A 20,097-nucleotide genomic window follows, 5' to 3' on the forward strand; every position below is an offset into this window, starting at 1 on the left:
ATTTCACATAAGAATAATGATGCTGAATAGCCTTCAAGTATTTCATTAGTAAACCATTTGATAATACATAGCTGACTCATAAAAATAGTCTGGTATCATCTTGCCAGAGATTAAAATCTGCAGAACTTATCTGATTAAATTCAGAGAACAGGTTTTAACTGCCTTGCTTTTAACAGCTACAGTTTCTGATGATTTGCTAGAGAAACTAAAGAGAAGAAACCTAAGAAAAACAAGTATTTGTCTTTTATAAGACTCTGTTCCTCCAGTTGGGTGGGGGAGGAGAGGAAAACTTTCACATATTAAAATCATATTGCATGAAGTTACACAGTAGAAACAACGCATACAATGAAAATATATATTGCAGTCAATATAAATATCAAAAGATATTTTTCTAACAATCAGCTACTGGAATATAAGAACAAATTTCCCTCATATTATTTACATTACTGCTGATACAGCACTACAGTTTCCCCAAGACAGTCTGAAAGTAAGAATTAAAATGGAGGCATAGGAGGGTAGACTACATATTAGCTAGTGTGCAAGAATAATTCTTTCAACAGCTCCAAATGCTAATTCACATTGTATAGACACACTACTACAATCACAGTGACACAGACATACTGAAGCTCCTTTAGAAATAAGAGCAGGTGCTGACAGCAGGCTAAATACAGCAGGGTCACAGGAGATCTTGCCAAGAAAACAGGTTGACTAAACCTGGGCTGAGGTTTATGCAGATAAAAGAATACACTAAGCTACCTTACACTGCTATAATGTAGCCCTATAAAGCATCATTTGTTTCTGAAATTCAGAACAAGGAAAATCCCAGATCCATCAGTCAGAAGGGATTTTGCCAGTAACTTCAGTTATGCCTACCTTTCACTCTACCTGCATTTGTGCAACTGACAAATTTAAAAAAAAAAAAAAAAACAAAAAAACAACACTCCAAAAAAAATCCTCCCACTCCCCCCAAAAAACCCAATAAAAACCAAACAAACCAAAACCCACACCTCAACTTACTTTGCTTCACTTGCACATGCAGCTTTTTCTTTACCTATTAAACTGTCTTTATCCCAACCCACAAATTTTCACACTTTTCCAATTCTCTCCTCCATCTCACTGGGAAGGAGTGAAAGAGGAAGCAGCTGCACGAGGCTTATCTGCCTACTGGGGTTAACCTAGAACAGATAAGTAAAACTTACTATCATACCACTTAAACAGTTCAATAATTTTAAAACACAGGCATTCCACAGTTGCAATTAGAACTTAAAGGGGGAGGTGGAGGGAGGAACTAAACAAAACATTATCTCAACCTAAACAAATTTGTCTCCTACTATTATTACTAAGCATTTCAGTCTCAAGTGCTACAAGTTCCTCCTTAATATCTTTCAAATGGAGAACCCCCAATGTACCCAGAATAGTTTAAAATTATAACCAAGACCACCATCTTCTCTTTAAAAGTGTAAAAGTGCTTTCAAAATGCTTTAACCTGATTCCTTTCTTCAGTATTCCCTGCACAGACTAGCAATGAGAATCTGCATTTGGTAATAGATGCAAAGCATGTCAGAATTTATGTCAATACACAACTGGAGCAAAACTCTACAAGTACGTTTACAGGTAAATACATAAGCAGACAAAAGTTCTCTGAACAGTCTATTTTGCATAGATCCAAAGTAAGGTTGTAAACAAAATCTAATCACCTTGGGTATTCTTAAGAAAATGTTGGGAATTCACAACAGGAGAAATACCTGGGAGTTCAAGATAATTGGGAATGCCTCACCTAAACAAAATATGCCTCAGCTGGCAAAAACAGACTGAACAAGTTCATACTTGACACAGCTTTGCACAGGTAGTTGGACTAGATGACCTCCAAGGGTCCTTTCCATCCTGAGTTACCCTATGCTTCCATAAAATTTAGATAAAAAGTTAGAATAAGGCCTTATTATATTAACTGCATATATTAACTGACGCTTGACTTTTTAATTTACAAATACTCAGTTTAAAGAAGCTAGATTTTGGAGTTGTTATATGATCTTAACCATAAGTTTCCAAAGGGAAGAGTTACCACTAAAATCAAATTACATTTGAACCAAAATTATCACATGTGAAAGAAAACCACAGATAAGAGATCCAGAAGAAGTGAACAACACAGCTTTGCCAGACCAGAAATGCAGTTGAAAAGGTATGTTGTAGAAAGATCATAAAATTGTCTAAAGTGGAACCTACACTGCAGTTATTTATAACACTTAAAATAGTATAGGTAAAAATCCAAACCACCTGTTTTTATTGCCTTAGATATGATCACCATATCACCATTGATTTCACCTGGAAATCAATACCACCAATTCATCTTGAACAGTAAGACTGTGTAGCACCAGTTCCTTTTATGTCACTTGACACTTCTGAAGCTGGTCTTTATGTACTGGCTGGCCGTAGCATCAGTACATAAAAAAATCTGATGTCATCTGCATTCCACCAAGGGTGGAGGCAGACAAACACTTTTTCAAAATGAGTTCCCAAGAAATCCACATTTCATAAAACCAAAACATCCTGTTTCTATAAAAAGAATTGTCAAGCAATCTATTCTTGCACAGCTACTCAAGGAAGAATTCTTAATTAAAAAGCAACTTTTCCTGTATTTGACTTAAAACCTTTTGCAACATTAGAAATAACCTTCTTTTTTAAGTCCGTAATTCATATAGCAAAACACCAAAGGAGGCACAAGCGTAAAATTGCTGCAAGGATAAGAAGGCTACTTTGATACCTTTAAAAAAACCCACCGTCATGTGCTACAACTTGTACACTACTGAAACAAATCATATTCTACAATCTCCTAGGAATATATTGCCTACTTGAAGAGCCTTTTTGATTTGTTCATACCAGAAAATCTGTCATTTTGATTTGGCTGCAGAGTGTTAACCTGACATCTACTCAGCGAAACTGACCAATATCCTCAAGGAAGTCCTCTGGTATGGGAATTTTTAAATGCATTTCTTCACAACCCAGTATCAGTTAAGATTTCTGAGAGTCTCCATTCAAGAACACAAAGCCACTGCTGATAAAATCTGCCAGTGATTGATGTCAATGGTGCTACAAGTAACAGCAAGTTCAAGTTATTCATAACTGAAAGACAAAAAAAAAAAAGGTTAAAGTACCAAGAAAAACCCCAAAGAAAACGAAACAAGCAAACAAAAAACCCTATGAGGATTCATGAAATGACAAGATTCAGGATCTCAAATCATATTTCACCGTAGAATCATAGAATAGTTAGGATTGGAAAGGACCTCAAGATCATCTAGTTCCAACCCCTCTGCCATGGGCAGGGACACCTCACACTAAACCATGTCACCCAAGGGTTCATCCAACCTGGCCTTGAACACTGACAGGGATGGAGCATTCACTACCTCCCTGGGCAACCCATTCCAGTACCTCACCACCCTAACAGGAAAGAATTTTTTCCTTATATCCAGTCTAAACCTCTGCTGTTTAAGTTTCAACCCGTTACCCCTTGTCCTATCACTACAGTCCCTAATGAAGAGTCCCTCCCCAGCATCCCTGTAGGCCCCCTTCAGATACTGGAAGGCTGCTATGAGGTCTCCATGCAGCCTTCTCTTCTCCAGCCTCAACAGACCCAACTTTCTCAGCCTGTCTTCATAAGGGAGGTGCTCCAGTCCCCTGATCATCCTCATGGCCCTCCTCTGGACTTGTTCCAACAGTTCCATGTCCTTTTTATGTTGAGGACACCAGAACTGCACACGATACTCCAAGTGAGGTCTCACGAGAGCAGAGTAGAGGGGCAGGATCACCTCCTTCGACCTGCTGGTCATGCTCCTTTTGAGGAATACCAAAGGTTTGTCTGTTCAAGAAGGATTCACAAGCACTTGCAACATTGACTGTGGCAGTGTAAGACAGTAGCAGCCTCAACTCTGCTCTCCACTCCTCTGCTGGTGGTTACCTTCCTAAGAACAGGGACAGCAGAATCACACGACAGCTCCTCCACACCACAATTCAGGGCTTGCCCTGGTAGCTTAAATCCACCTTCATCTCCATTTAGTCTTGTCACCCTACTTAGATGGGCAGTACCATTCAGCAGGAAGCTAAATGGACAACTGCAGTAGCATCTTAAATTAGAGTAATAGGAATTTTCCCTCATTAACCAAAGCTCTTACCTCATTAATAAGAAAGGTAAAACTTAATTTATAAACAACTGCAAAACTGTATCCACTGATACAGGGGAATTTGCTGAAAAAGATCAAATGATCAGAAGTTGAAGGTAAAATACAAAACAGTGTGCATCATTTATTTATTTCCAAAGGAAATGTATAATTAATCATACTATTATCACTAGCATACTTTAAAATCAAGACAGCACATATGAGACATAAATTTCTGATCTAGATACAAAGAGTCAGGGAAATTTATGGCCAGTATTAAGAAGAGGGTCAAACTGTACCAACATGAAAGTCTTAGTGTTAGGGCTAATCGACTACTCCATGCTTCAGTTAAGTGTAAAGAACTGTAAAGAAATGGTAAAGAACAGAAGTGACTATATATTCTTGAGATATTAGACAAATTCCTCTAAAAGAAAGCAGATTCCATTAATAAGGCAAAATACCTTAACAAGCTTGTTGTGCTACTATTTTCTTTACAACACTGCTTCCCAGGGAATAAATTACACTGTTCCACAGGAAAGACACGCAGTGGTTATTCTCACGTAATCCTAATTTAACAAGTTGATCGTAATAACTACCAATAAAATAATATCTTTCTGTGTTATGTCCCCACTTTCACACATCTTGACTCAAGTTCTACCTATCTCATGCATCAAAGGATTAAAAAAACATACTGAAAGGACTGTATTATGCATAGAGCAAGTGATTTTTTTTTTCCTCTATAATGCATTTAATATTTAATACACGGTGACATAACATAAATGCACTAAGACTGAGCACAAAACACCTGTGAGGTTTTCCCAACTGAATCAGTCACAAGCAGAATACCTTCTAACTGCAAGTATTTTTATTTCTCTATGATGAGAACGTTGAAAAAATAAGATGGTTTAGTTAGAAGCAAGGAAGAAAAACTTTTTGAAACAGTCTAATTTCTTCAAATACTTTTAACTGAGAAGGTGACTTATCTCCAGTAAGTAACATATCAAAAATAATTTAATAGCTAATATTCTGTAAAACTATTTGGCTAGAGGGTGCAAGGAAGAAATGTAAGCAGTTTAGATTAGTCAGCCATGAAAACAGGAAACAAAAGATTCTGCTTTAGAGGGATGGCTGTATTTAGGACAACTGGCAAAGTTTCTGATTAATTCAGGTAAGCAAAACTCAACATTCCTGCAGATGGAGCAAGATATGTTACAGGAGCTGATCTGGAATGATTCTTTTACATAAATGTTTTTTATTAACATCTTTTAGAAACAGTAATTTTGGAAGTAGATAGCTCTCAAACATTAGCAGTGATTCATTGGTCTAGCCATCTCAAATTTGTGTGATCACAAGGTTGATTGAAACTCATTTGATTTTGGCATATTTCCAGACTACTGTACAAACAAAACCTTACACTACAAATTTAGAATACAAAAACCCAAAACTGATTTTTCAGGAGATTTTACAACAAATGTTTTATAGACATTTGAGCTATGCCTAGAACAACACTGGTTTCTCATACAGAATTTGTCCATGTTGACTTCACCCACAAAAAGAATGAATATAATTGTCACTTTACACAAATTCTAGTCAGAAAAGTGTGATTTTCCCACAGCACTATTCATTATTCTCATTGATCCAACTTAAAAATCTGGGAAACAGCTAACAAATATGGGAGTGATGTAGAGGGAAGCAATATGCAACCTTTTCGTAAGTCTCCTTTTCAGCCCTTATACTGGTGTAAGATTTTTCAGCTTTAAAGAACTAGCCTCTCAATATTCTCCTGACTGTTCCAAACTCCAAGTTATGTAATCATCCAAATTATCCAGAAATCATTTAGAAACCTACATTTATTATAAGCACAATTTCACATATAGTAACTGGTGCACTTGTTTCTTGGGCAAAGAGTCTGATTTGGTTGGGTTGGGGTTTTTTTCCACTTTTAAAGGCAAATCCTATTATACTGGATAGAAACATAAGGGAACTTCACAGACTCATTCTATTCCCCATATGTATAGTCTCAGCTGCAATGCTTGTGCTTCACTAATTCCCATAATAATACAAGGATTCATTACTTCATTTTAGAACATTTCCGTGCAGATGCTAAACCTTATACTCATTCTTACTTCCCTTTAACAAGTACTTGCAGAAAAGCCTGGAGGTTTTTTTCAGGCTACCACTGCTTCATAGATAAACATGGCTTAAATTTTTCTGATAAACTGGATGTTGGAGGGATCACATGGCCACATCTCCCACAGCTTAACATTTAAGTGCATAACTAAAATGCTTTAGTGAGACTACCAGTTACTGCAGTTATGTTACCGCACAGAACTGTTCAACACCAAACTGAACTATAAGATTCCAGAAGCCATTTTTAGCCCTGGGCACTAGGCCAAAAATAACCTTTTCAGTTCTCTAGGAAGCCAGATGTACAAGGATACAAAAACTGACAGAAGGCGTACAGCACTTCTTGCCAAAATGCTAGTGTTTCAAGTTAATACTCTCATATTATTTGATTCTTAACTGATTGCAAATCTATAGTGATATTCTTTGAGAGACTGAGTATTTCTGAATCATGCTATCATGCTTCTGTGCCAGATGCTGCTATAACATGAGCTCTTTGTTTCTGTGTTAATGCATCTAGAATCACTCTCAGGACTTCAAAACATAATGAAAGCTTAAAGGTTTCAGTCTTTAATACTATCCCAACATCTTCCAGAACAAAGCTTCAATCCAAATGTCTCAACACCCATTCTTCAAGGTATCTTATGCTGTCCTTGTGGAGACATTAAAAAAAAAAAGTCAGAGAACCAAAGCTGGATTCCTTCCACAGTTCTATCCTCTATCTCTTATGAGATCTGGATTAAGCCATTCAAAATTTCTGTTCCTTAGTTCTTCCAATCTGTAAAACCAGGTATAACCTGCACCATTACAGAACAATGAAATAACTCACTGAAAAGAGGAAAGCTTACACAGTAATTTTTAACAGAAACATAGAACAAGGTTTCTGCTAGGATCACCTAGAACTAGAAATCATCTCTTAAACTCATTATATTAACACTCAATTCAATTTTATAAAAGGTTTTGAAATTAATCAAAATACAAGAAATTCAAAAGACTACTTTCTCCCCCCTTAGAAGTGACTTACTGGTTGACTGAACATCAAAGTTACACACAGCACATTTTAACATAGCAGTAATAGCTGCAATACCATAATCATAGAATGGTTTGGGTTGAAAGGGACCTTAAAGACCATTTAATTCCCACCCCTGACATGCCATGGGCAGGGAGACCTTCCACTAGACCACTTTACTCAAATCCCAGTCCAACCTGGCCTTGAACACTGCCAGGGACGGAGAATCTGGAGTCCAGTGTCTCATCACCTTCACAGTAAAGAGCTTCTTCCTAATACCTAATCTAAACCCCTCCTCTTTCAATTTAAAGCCATTTACCCTTGTCCTGTCACTACACGCCCTTGAAAAAAAGTCCCTCTCCAGATTTCTTGTCAGCCCCTTTAGGCACCAGAAGCTGCTCTAAGGTCTCCCCAGAGCCTTCTTTTCTCCAGGCTGAACAATCCCAAGTCTCTTGGCCTGTCTTCATAGGAAAGGTGTTCCAGCCTCCTGATCATCTCTGTGGCCCTGCTCTGGACTCACTCCAATAAGTGCCTCTCTTATTTCTACATTCTCTTACAAAAATTTTAGCAAACTGAATTTGGTATTTTATTTTAGCTGACCTTTTTCATTCAAATCATAACTTCCATACCACATGCATCAAAGAGGGCAGTTCCAGAAACAGTGAAGAAATATGTCATTTTTTTAAAGCAGCCTCTTTCATCCCCAAAAAATATCCCAGAAAAATAATGGATGAAACGACATTGTCAAACTAACATGATAGTTTTCCATCATATTTGAAAATTCAGATAATGGAAACATCCATTATAATACATCTGTAATTCCATAAAGCATTCTCTTTGTCAAAATGTGCAGAAACTAATAAACTGCATCATTTTCCGATGAAAGATTTAAAAAAAGCTATCAAGAACTATATATAATGAAAAGATATGTTGATGTTGTGTACAACTATATACCAGTAGTGATAAGGTCTTAAAATATGACAAAGTATGGAAGCATAAAACATTTTAGATGGAGCTCCCCCCCAGAAAAGAATATATTGGTCATACATCTTTCTTCAACAACATTACTAAGAAGGGGAAAATACCACCTCTGGTAAAACTTGCAAGTGACAGGACATATATCAGTGAGGGTTAAAAAAAAAAAACACCAGAAAAAAGTCACTAAAGCAAAGCAACCTGAACTGGCTGATAAGGCAAAGAGTAGGCATTCAGCCAGACTGCAATTCAAATCTTGGAACAGGGATCGCAGGCAAAACTTAACGAGTAGGGAAATGACACTGCACATGGTGGAAAGCAAAAAGACAAGTTTTCTTGAACTGGGATGAACTCCAGAGAAAAAGTAAAAATAAACCCTAGCAACACAACACACAACAAGCATGGGAAACCTGGGTTTAAGCTTCTCCCCTTAATCAAGCTCAGCTGCTCTTTAATAGCCAGGACACCTTCCCCCCAGCTGCCAAGAAATCTCCTTTCACCTTGGACCAGAAACGCCACCCCAGAAATCTGCATCACTGTCTGTATTTTTTAATTATGTAACTTACGAATGACACCATGTTCTTCCTTCTTCCCTACCAAACAAATGCACAGCTTTGTTGTTACTACACTTGCCGTGCCTGGAAAAGACCGAATTGAATCAATTCATCCAGGCCTCACTATTCAACATACAACATGACAATGGAAATGGTATTACCTGTCAAGTAGTCAATAGTTTTACCCCTTACTTAACTTTGCACAAACATTTTATGAACCTGTCTCTGTTCACCAAAAACAACAGATCCAACTTTTCATGCATGCTCTTCTCTTCATGTTTAGATGTGGAAGGTTTTTTATTTATCATCTAACCTTTTTCATTTTTACTTTTTGCCTAATGTAGTGCTGCCACTACAAATAACACAACCAAAGATGCAGACTTCAGATGTCGAGAAAATCTGACATGTCTGTAAACACACAATAAATTGAAGTGAAATTGCCACTTGTTACTCTGCTACTTTCTAAAGATGCTACTTTATAATATAATCTACGGTATAAAGAAATCAAGGCATGTGCCATGTTTAAATGAACTTCCAAGATGGTTTTTAATGAATATAGTTTCATTCAAAAAGTTATCTACCTTAAATCCTCCACCCACATATTAATGTCAGCTGTCCCAGCAGTGCCTCTTTCTATCAGAAAGAAGTATTTATAGGACTGCATTAATAGAAAACTCCTAACTACTCTATGTAGTGAAATTAAAAAATAAGACATTCCATTGGTTACCAATGCTGCATTTTACAACACTGCAGTTTTGGAACGAAATAAAAGCTCTATTTTTAAAGCAGGTGTTTCAAGCCTACTTTGATATTGGCAACATGGACTTCAAAAAGGATTTTCAAGAAAGTGTAGAAACTATTGTAGGGAAACATAAAACACTCATAATCTTTACAAAATTTGTAATTTATATATGGAAGCAACTAAAATATTTGAATACATTAATCTATTGAAAAACAGAAAAGGTAACAGACAAGTATCTACTGACATATTTTCCTGGTTTTCAGCACAAATAATTCTTTCTACTCTCCAAAGAGCATTTCCAAACCAAGAAAAAGCAAACCATCTGTGCAAGTTCAAATTCTCCAGACTCAGTATCTCAATTACTGCACCTCACAATAAGGAATAAAATCACCCAGCTACAGAATACCAACAGAAAAACCTTATCCATTCTGCAGCACAGACCACTTAACATGGTGCTCAGCTGTTTGTTCTTGTTCTGCTTCTCGTTAATATCAATTCAAGAACTCAACTGTGATACTCAAAACCTCCAGCTACTACCAGTAACTCCTCTAACCATACCTACAAAAGTTACCTCACACTGGCATCATGAAAGTTATCAGCTAACTTTTAACTAAAGAAGTCAGAATTCCCACAAGCTCAACATGAAACATTCCAAGCAGCTTCAAAACTGAGTGCAAACCTCCAGCTCCAAATTAAAGTAAAACTAACTCTCCTTTAGCTCTGCCAAGATCATCGCCTTACTCACAAGTTTTGACTTTTTTTTTTTTTTCTAACTTTAAAACTATTTCCCCTGTGGACTGGGACAGGACGAGAGACTGTTATTGTAATTTCTATTTTTAAATAGTTAAGAGGTTTACAGATATTATGGTGTTCTGCACCATACAAGGTAGAAAAGGGATAAAAAGGCAAGCTGGCCAGCAAGACGCCCCTAGGGGAAAGAGGCTGGGGAGAAGCCTCAGAATTTTAGAAGTGAACTCCTCCCACAAGGATACATCTACCCACAAATTTAGGGGAAATTAATTACTCTTCCAGAAGCTTAACTCCTCAGTACCTTTCCAAAGAACTACCCTGATGTGTGCATTATACCTTGCAAATTATGGTCAGCAGAGAACAGTCAGAAGTCAGGAAATATAATTCCCATTTCCACTTTTGACAGTGATTTGCATGCTATTGAATACTGCGATAACATTTCTGGCTCTTTAGTTTTCAACCCAGGAGATAAGTAGCTATTTTCATAATTCTGGTCTCAGAGAACATGTTGCAGATACCTCTCTGGTTTCAGAAGTGACATTTAAATTATTTAAATCATATTGATTTTAATTGTGAATTTGGGATCTAACCAGCTTGGGAATGTTCAGAAATCTAGTAGATGCTTAGTAAGAGAGCCAGAAACAACCGAGCAGGCAGAATGAACAGTCTGCAGCCTGGGGAAGTTATTCATCCTTCCTAGAATGGACATTTTAACATGCAAAACACATGCAAAACATACATCCATCTTGGTTGCTCTTTTAACAATGTAAGCAGCAAAAATGTCACTGGCTTTTCCTTCTGCAGACAAATGGTTGCTAAGCTTCCCAAAGTTACATTCAAGAGTTAATCTTTTAAAGTATAAATTCTAAACTGCTGTTTGTAGCATAAAGCCTGTAAACATCATGTATATTAGTCAAATCATTTGCCTTGTTTATCTAATTCTCTCTTCAAAAAATTCTAACAATTATTGTAGCTCCTCAAGAAATAAATTTTTCCTCAGTTTTACAGAGAGCAGAATAGTATTCCAAGCCATTACACTCAATCAAGAATATAGAGCTTATATCCCTGCTTCTACACTTTTCCTTCTTTCACTTCTACCACTTCATATATTTTCATTCAGTCATTCATAAATTTTCCACTCACTTTTTATGACATTTTGGCTTTTAAATAAAATGTTTATTATATCCATTTTCTTGTTCAAACCTATATTACACTGTCATTAGCTACCTTCCTCTTCCAAGTCACAGTTCTACTTTGTCATATCAAATTCTACCCTGGTCTTTTCCCCTCACATAAAAGTATTCAAAACTCTACAGTAGTAACTGTGTTAAGATTCACACCATCTCTCATTTTACAGATGTCTTCACAAATTGCTCCATCATGGGTCCCTTCCATAGGATGCAGTCCTACAGGAATAGACTGCTCCAGCATGGGCTCCTCTCTCTACAAGGTCACAGGTTCCATCAGGAGCCTTCTCCACCTGAAGCCCACTCTGGAAGCCAAGTGCAGCCTCCCCATGGTGTCACAGCCTCCTTCGGGCATCCCCATGCTATGGTGTGGGGTTCTCCACGGGCTATAGCTGGAGATCCACCTCAACATGGTCTGCATGACAGGCTGCAGGGGCATCTCTGCTCCAGAGCATGGAGCACCTTCTCCCCTCCTTCTGCACTGACCTTGGTGTCTGCAGAGCTGTTTCCTTCATATAGTCCCACTTCTCTCTCTTGTAACAGTTACTGTTGCACAATGTTTCCCCCCCACCAGGCTTCTTGAACATGTTATCCCAGATGTGCTACCACCATCATTGATGGGCTCAGCCTTGGTCAACGGTAGGTCTGTCTTTGAGCTGGTGGACATAGGGGAAGCTTTGGGCAGCTTCTCACAGAAGCCGCCCCTGTAGCCCCCTGCTGCCAAAACCTTGCCACACAAACCCAATGCACAAAGACACACAAAGTGATAACACTTCTACAAAATCAATCGGTTCTCATCCATTTACATGCACAGCATGGCCAAACATGGTTTTGGCAGTTCTAGGTAAAACTGTTTAAAAAAAGGCCACCCTAAACTGAAAGTTAACTTTCAGGGTAGAGGTTTAATAAACAGCTGAGGTTACTCCTGCTGAAACTGAGGTGTTTCACCCTCCCTCCTATTACGTGATTTCTAGGCTGTCATCTGCCTCCTAGCCCTTACACTAGTTTTGAACTTCTATACAAATGAAGCCAGCAAGCCAAAAAAGAAACAAACAACATAACACCACACTGGGGAAGAAGATGGACCAACACACAGAATCAGTAGTAGAAAGCCATTAATCTACACAAGCCACATTCTGACACAGTAACCAGGCAATTGAGTACTAATTTGTTTCAAGAAACAAAAAGCACTCTGAGCTAATTCACTTCATTTTGTTCCGAGAAGAGCCTAACAGCACCTGCAAAGTCACTGACTGCATTTCAGCTATGGAGGCATATATCTCCAGACAAAAGAGGTAACTTTCAAAAGCACAACTGACAAGATTCAATATAGCAGAAGAACTAATAGACTCTTTCCAACAGGAGTTAACAGCCTTGATGTTTACATGATCCACAAGCAAGAACACTGCCAGACTTGGGGAAGAAAAAGGGCCAAAGTGGTTTGTAAGCGTATTCTGCAGTCATAGGTTGCTAAGCACATCTATGCTTCCAAGAAATTTATTTAGTTTAGAGCTCTTTTACAAAACCTGCTTATCACAAAAAAAAAGACAAAAAGCCCCACAACTAGAATATATTAACACAGAGGTGTCCAGATGGAAAACATTATGAAGCGGCACAAACTGATTTATCTTCATTTTTTTAGCCTTGTAAAGACACATTATATAGTAATCCCTAAAAAGAGTTACATCCCATAAGTTTTGGATGCAGGGTAATAATCAATCCATTTGTGAGGATAAACAAATGTATTTCCTCCTCCCTCGTTGTCCTAATATACTTGGGATATTATTGGTATAAGAGGCAGAACAAGTAAGGCTATAAATCTTCAGATAAACACAGGAAGCTTGTAGGAAGGGACTGACTATATAATGTAGAGAAGAAACATAGGTTTGGGGTTTTTTTTCCCTAACTAAAAATGTTATTTTTATTGATATGAGTTTAGATAAAATTAGCAAAACAAAGGGTTTTCAAGAAGCTTCATTTAAAAAACCCACAATGTAATCAAAATACAAATTCAAGATGATGAACTATTCAAAGCAATAATTAACAGAGAATATTTTTAAAAGAAGGGCCTATAAAATCCTTTTTTTTTCCCTAGTGACCAAATAATAACCAAATTCTAAACAATAGTTCAATTGGCAGTTCACAAAATTGTGCAGTAGCACAAATTAGGCTGTATCTGTGACATTCTTCCCAATGCAACCTGCATTTATAATAAGCAGAATCAACTGCACATCTACTGCTATAATTAGGATAATTCTCCTAAGTGAAGGAAGAATTACATTAATAAAGAAGCTGGAGAAAACCACAGAGAATACATTATGGCAACCTAATATACATAGAATACTTTCGGTTGGAAGGGACCTTTAAAGGCCATCTAGTCCAACACCCCCTGCAATGAGCAGGGACTTCAACTAGATCAGGTTGCTCTGAGCTCTGGCCACATAGAATCATAGAATAGTTAGGGCTGGAAAAAACCTTAAGATCATGGGCAGGGACACCTCACACTAAACCATATCACCCAAGGCTTCATCCAACCTGGTCTTGAACACTGCCAGGGATGGAGCATTCACTACCTCCCTGGGCAACCCATTCCAGTACCTCACCACCCTAACAGTAAAGAATTTCTTCCTTATATCCAGTCTAAACCTCTGCTGTTTAAGTTTCAAGATCATCTAGTTCCAACCCCCCTGCCATGAGCAGGGATACCTCACGTCACCCAAGGCTCTGAGCAACCCCGCCTTGAACACTGCCAGGGATGGAACGTTCACAACTTCCCTGGACAGCCCATTCAAGTGCCTCACCACCCTTAAAGAATTTCCTCCTTATATCCAACCTAAACTTCCCTTGTTGAAGTTTCAACCCATTACCCCTTGTCCTATAACTATAGTCCCTAGCAAAGAGTCCCTCACCAGCATCCCTATAGCCCCCCTTCAAATACTGGAAGGCTGCTATGAGGTCTCCATGCAGCCTTCTCTTCTCCAGCCTCAACAGACCCAACTTTCTCAGCCTGTTTTCATACAGGAGGTGCTCCAGTCCCCTGATCATCCTCGTGGTCCTCTGGACTTGTTCCAACAGTTCCATGTCCTTCTTATGCTGAGGACACCAGAACTGCACACAATACTCCAGGTGAGGTCTCACGAGAGCAGAGTAGAGGGGCAGGATCATCTCCTTCGACCTGCTGGTCACGCTCCTTTTAATGCAGCCCAGGATACAGTTGGCTTTCTGGGCTATGACCACACACTGCTGGCTCACATTAAGTTTCTCATCGACCAACACCCCCAAGTCCTTCTCTGTAGGGCTGCTCTGAATCTCTTCTCTGCCCATGCCTGGGATTGCCCTGACCCAGGTGTAGGATCCTGCACTTGGCTTGGTTAAACTTTTTATTAAATAAACATAGGTGTTTATTTAAAAAGGGAAAGAAAAAAAGGGACATAAGATGTTATTATTATTATTATTACTATTATTAACTGAAAGGAATGGATCTCACCTGAACCAGTATCAATCCCCAAGACACGAAATAATTTTGCAGAAAGACAAGCAGAAAGAACTTCAAACTGCTGGGTACAAACATATGCATTCCTGGACTTAATTGCAATGGAAGACAACTTACAACTTCGTTATTTTTTTACTTTTTCCCTTTATATAATCCCATAGGAAGCACTTAGATGTCAAAACTCAAGCTAAGGGCCCCCAAAAACTACAGGTTCTCAGCCTGTTGTTCAGGTGATACTGTAATTTTTCAAGAATTCTGAGAACAAATCCCTGGTTATACAATCCAATCAACTATTTCAAAGATGATGCCAAGCTAAAGTGTCTCCACTACAGCACTGCCTTTTACAAATGTTTTAAAATGCAGACGGTAGGAGAGCCTTCATCTAGTGAGCATACTAAAGCATAAAAAAAATAAATACATATCCTCCGAGAATTTCATAGTGTCCAAACTAGCAAATACTTCAATTAGTGTTTCTTTCCAAACAATCTAACACTTGATGAAAACAAAAATATTGCTTCACTTTCATGTCATCAGAAGCAGCAGCAAGTAATCATTCCTTATGTGCCTAATTCACACAATAGAAATGGGTGGAACAGGTATTCACCAGTAAAGGTTGAGAGCATCTGTCTTCAGAAAAACGGCCAAAGTCTACAGAAAGAAACTGAAGTGATCCAGGGAGACATGGTTACACATTTAAGTAACAGCTTTGGGGCTTTTTCTTCTTCTTTTATAAACTACCATGCTTCCAGCATTCCCAGTGGTTTTGAGGAATATAATTGTATGCTATTACTTAAGAACTATGTGATTACTGTGCCACTGTCTTCTGCATAACTCAGTCTGTAATAAGAGTGATAAGAATAGCATTTATTATTTTCAAAATGGATTTTGCAATGCATCCACACTAATGTGGGTTTAAACATCTGACTAAACTCAGGATGCTTTACATAGAGGTTTTATTTTCTTCTTATAGTACCACACACCATTCAAGCTCCCCTCTGTGTGCAAAGACACTGCCTGAAAGTTCATCTGACCGGGTCACTCAGCTCTTGAGCAAAACTTGCAAAGACTGAGGAAAAGCATCCTATCATGTCTCTGTAAGAAAATGTGGTTTATGCAAAGTAAAGACACAGAAGAAAAAGCACACCAAGAATGGAATGTGCAATAAGAACTAGAAAAGTCAAACCATTCAGTCCCAGCTATTAAAGGCAACAAAGCTACATCCCTTTTATAAGTGTATCAAATGCTATGTAATATCTGATTTCTAAATTCTGGGAAAAAAAAAGAACAAATAAATGCATGAACATTTTTGAAGAATTTACAGTTTAACACTTTAGTCTTCTTCAGGCCTAACTAAATCACTCCAAAATTTTCTAGAAAACAAGCTTATTAATATTTTATTTGATAGCAGCTGTAGATTGTTATTTTCTGAATTCAGAAAATATTGAAATATTGAAAATATTGGAAAAGAAAACAACAAACAAACAAAAAAAAACCACCCAGGCCTTTAACAGTGAAAGGCTATCCTGACCCCAAAGTTTCAGGGCTTCACATATGTCAGCACATCAAAACCCATAAATAAAAAGCCACTCAGTGCAAGGACATAGCTCAAGTAGTACAAGAAAGTACTGGTTTTATACTATGCACATTTATGGAGAGGAAGCTAGAGAGAAAATTCCCATCAAGAGTTTGCCCCAAGAGCTTCAGAAACCTGGGCTTAAGCCAAGCCTTTCTTCTGTTTATATATTCTACTTATGTAATGTAGCAAGTGAAAAGGAATACAGCTTTTTCAGAAATGCAACAACACAGGACAACTCACAAGGCAAACATTTCCTTTCAAACAGTTGCAACATGCTGTTAAAAACAAAAATATAGATTAACACATGGTTCTCCCGAAAACGTACTGTGAAAAAAGGGCTGCTGCTGTTATGAGATTGAGACATGGACTGCTCCATGCTGCTGTTTATAATAAAGAAAAAGAGAATGAAAATCTCATTCTACATTTAATTTCATATTGAACACTTTCCATGAAAACTCTGACAAAAGCACATTAATGCTTGAAAGCAAACACTACTTCTTCCCTGAGCTCTCCTCTGAACCTAAAAATTACTAGAAGAGGTAAGCATGTAACACCTATACATACAACTCACAGCTCATGCTTGTACAGGCCACACACGATATACAAAGACTAACATGCTATAGTCGCCAAAGTTTTTTCCAGTACATAATTTTGTTTTACAAGTTTGGATTGATATTCGGGCAAACCAAACAAGCTAACTTTCTGGATTTCCAAACTATTTATTTTGCATCACAGCATGTTTTCATTAGACTGTAACTTTTAAAAAAGAAATAAATGTCTTGCTGGGGAGCCAAGCTAAAAGTCATTCTTCCAAACCACATAGAGTTCCACTACCGTAGATGCCTTACCCCTTTCACATCTGCTACTGAGTTGGTCAGTGGCAAGTATAGCAATACATACTACCAATTCATGGCAGTTTCATTCATCAAATTTCCTTCATATTTCTCCTTTATTGATACCATGATACAGGTGTTCACATGGACCACTGTGAACTCCGTTCAACAAAAGCAAATAAGCAATAGCTCTAAGGGACAATTTCACACAGTGTCTACTACACATGTGAGACATTACTCTGTTCCCTATAGCTGGGATAGATACCAAGTATGCAGTCAGCACACATGTCTCCACATACCGGGAGGCACAAATACCCTCATGTGCAGGAGCAGTTGAGAGCTTAGGTTCATGTTATCACATGCTTGCACACAGGTATAGCACCTGCTGTTTTGTGGGTCAAGAACAAGTGACTACTTGTCTGCCTCTTTGCTGTTACAACACAACTATCTTCAGCAGGCAAAGGGGGACACAAAAGGGCATGTGGAGGTGGTACACTAAAGATCTTAGGAATACACTAATATATTCTTCTAGTGCAGGTTTTTACTGCTCTCCCAAGTGGCACTATTTAAAGAGTGGATTAGATTCAAACCCCTGGCACAAATAGGGACAAGAAAACAGATAAAACCTTCTGCAAGGGTCTGCCTCCTTAGGTGAGAAGCAAGTGTGCCTTTTTTCATGTTCGAAAGAGGATGTGAGGGCACGGTAAATGCAGACTGGATATACCTTCCCTCACCACTCTTGCCTGCCCAGTTGTCAGGCCTGTCCCCTCTGCAGATTTATGTAACGATGGTGTCCCCCACTGTAGAATATGTACAGTGCCTGTGGAGCCAGAGTTTTCTCTCCACAGTTGTCTTGGAAGATTACAATGCATAGAGAGCCAGAACTTATCTGACTGTAAGGATACAAGAGTAGATGTCAATCCCAGTATTGAACAAGTGTCATTTGCGAAAGGCAGCACACTGCCTGGGGTAGCTGCAGAACAGAAGTGTTCCTATGAATGTCTCATCTACAGGTGACATGTTCAGAGGTACACGAGAGTCTTAATGTAGTTACATTACCAACTTCTATCCTCTCCATGCCAGGTGGGTTCGCCTACAAGCAGTCAGGTGGCAAAAGCAGGTATCCACCCCAACACACGTATGCATTCCTCCTGCTACCGATGCCAAGGTGGGCTGTTTGCCACCTCAAACCTCAGTTATCAGGGAAGGGTGGCACAGAGACGCACATTACCCAGAGGGAGATGGAGACAGGTGCGAGCAAGAATTTTCCCCACACACATGCACATTCCCCCAGTGTGCCTTGGGAGAGCCACTTCTGCCTCACCAAACGCGGGGGGGATGGAGAAATCCAGCCATATGGGAGCAAACACCTACCTCACACACCAATGCGGGGGGAGGGAATAAAGAAAGCATAGGGTCCACGGGGAGCTGGGAGGGGGCTCGGTTTCCGTGTAGGACGTACCGTGGGGAAGGCGAATACCTCATGACACGGAGGTCGAGTGGAAGGGTGGGGAGGGGGGAAGCGGATCGCTCACAGGGAGACAGAAGACACTAGGATGACTAAGGGGGCGGGGAGGGAGAAAGCGGGTCCCCGGCGATTAAAACCACCTTCCCCTCCCGTCCCGCCCCTCAAACAGATGCCGACCGGGCCCCCTCTCGGCGCCCCCAATTCCTCCCCTGGCCTCACCTGCCCGCACCGTATCGGAGAGATCGTGGCTGAGGGCGGCGGTGCTGCGCGGGAATTCCTTCAGCTTCCTGCCGCTCAGGTTGAGCCCCCCGGAATGCGCCGCCTCCTCCAGCGCCCGCTCCAGACCGCGGTTCAGCGGCGCCTGCAAGCCCAGGGACCCGCCGCCGCCCACCCCAGCCGTTGCCGCCGCCAGAGCCGTGGCGGGGAAGGGCTGCGACTCGCCTCCCAGCGTCGCCATCTTTCCCCTCGCCCGCCTCGCCGCTGGGGGTACCCAAGAGGGCCGTCGGACCTGCCTGCCTGCCTCTCTTCCTCCTCCTCCTCCTCCTCCCGCTGGCTGTAGTGGCGGCACAGCCGCCGTGACGGAGAGGGGGAGCAGCGGCGCAAGCAGGAGGCGGAGGCGAACAGCCTGGAAGAGGCACGCCCACTGCGCATGCTCCGACTCACACCGCCCTCTTCCTTCCCCCCCCGTTTCACCGACACCGAGCCCGCGGGCGGTGCGGGGGGCGGACACTGTTGCGCCCCCTAGCGGCAGCGAGCAGCGCACCTCCGGCCTCGTCCTGCTTCAGGTGCAAACGCCAATGCCCTGGTGCTCCCTGGTTTCTAAGAACCATAGAATTACCTAGGTTGGAAATAACCTTTAAGATCATCAAGTCCAACCATTACCTCAGCACTGCCAAGGCCACCACTAAACCGTGTCACTGAGGGCCTCATCTACATGGTTTTCAAACACTTCCAGGAACAGTGATTCTACCACTCCCCTGGGCAGCCTGTCCAATGCCTGAGCACCTTTTCATTCCAATCTAAACTCCGCTAGGGCAGCTTGAGGCCGTTACCTCTTGTCCAATCATTTGTTACTTGGGAGAAGAGACCAGCTACCTCCTCATTCAATCCACCTTTCAGGTAGCTGGAGAGAGTGATAAGTTCCCAACTGAGCCTTCTCCAGACTAAACAACCCCAGTTCCCTCAGCCGTTCGTCATCATACTTGGGCTCCAGAGCCTTCACCAACTTCTTTGCC

At 40.1% G+C, this 20,097-nt stretch overlaps 1 protein-coding gene across 5 annotated transcripts in view; it reads right to left on the bottom strand.

Annotated features, from left to right (window-relative positions):
* The window catches only part of LRCH1 (leucine rich repeats and calponin homology domain containing 1), a 115,312-nt gene extending 95,860 nt beyond the window's left edge, over positions 1 to 19,452 (bottom strand). For all 5 annotated transcript variants that reach the window (XR_004080371.2, XR_004080370.2, XR_004080369.2 and 2 more), the window contains exon 1: positions 19,082 to 19,452. Coding sequence is in view for 2 of the 5 variants with exons in the window: in XM_031047715.2 (XP_030903575.2) it covers positions 19,082 to 19,319 (238 nt within the window). In the remaining 3 variants the exon portion in view is untranslated. The remainder of the gene's footprint in view (positions 1 to 19,081) is intronic.
* Positions 19,453 to 20,097: the final 645 nt, after the last annotated feature.

The sequence above is a fragment of the Melopsittacus undulatus genome, chromosome 2 (assembly GCF_012275295.1).
Source record: "Melopsittacus undulatus isolate bMelUnd1 chromosome 2, bMelUnd1.mat.Z, whole genome shotgun sequence".
NCBI classification, from domain to species: Eukaryota; Metazoa; Chordata; class Aves; order Psittaciformes; family Psittaculidae; genus Melopsittacus; species Melopsittacus undulatus.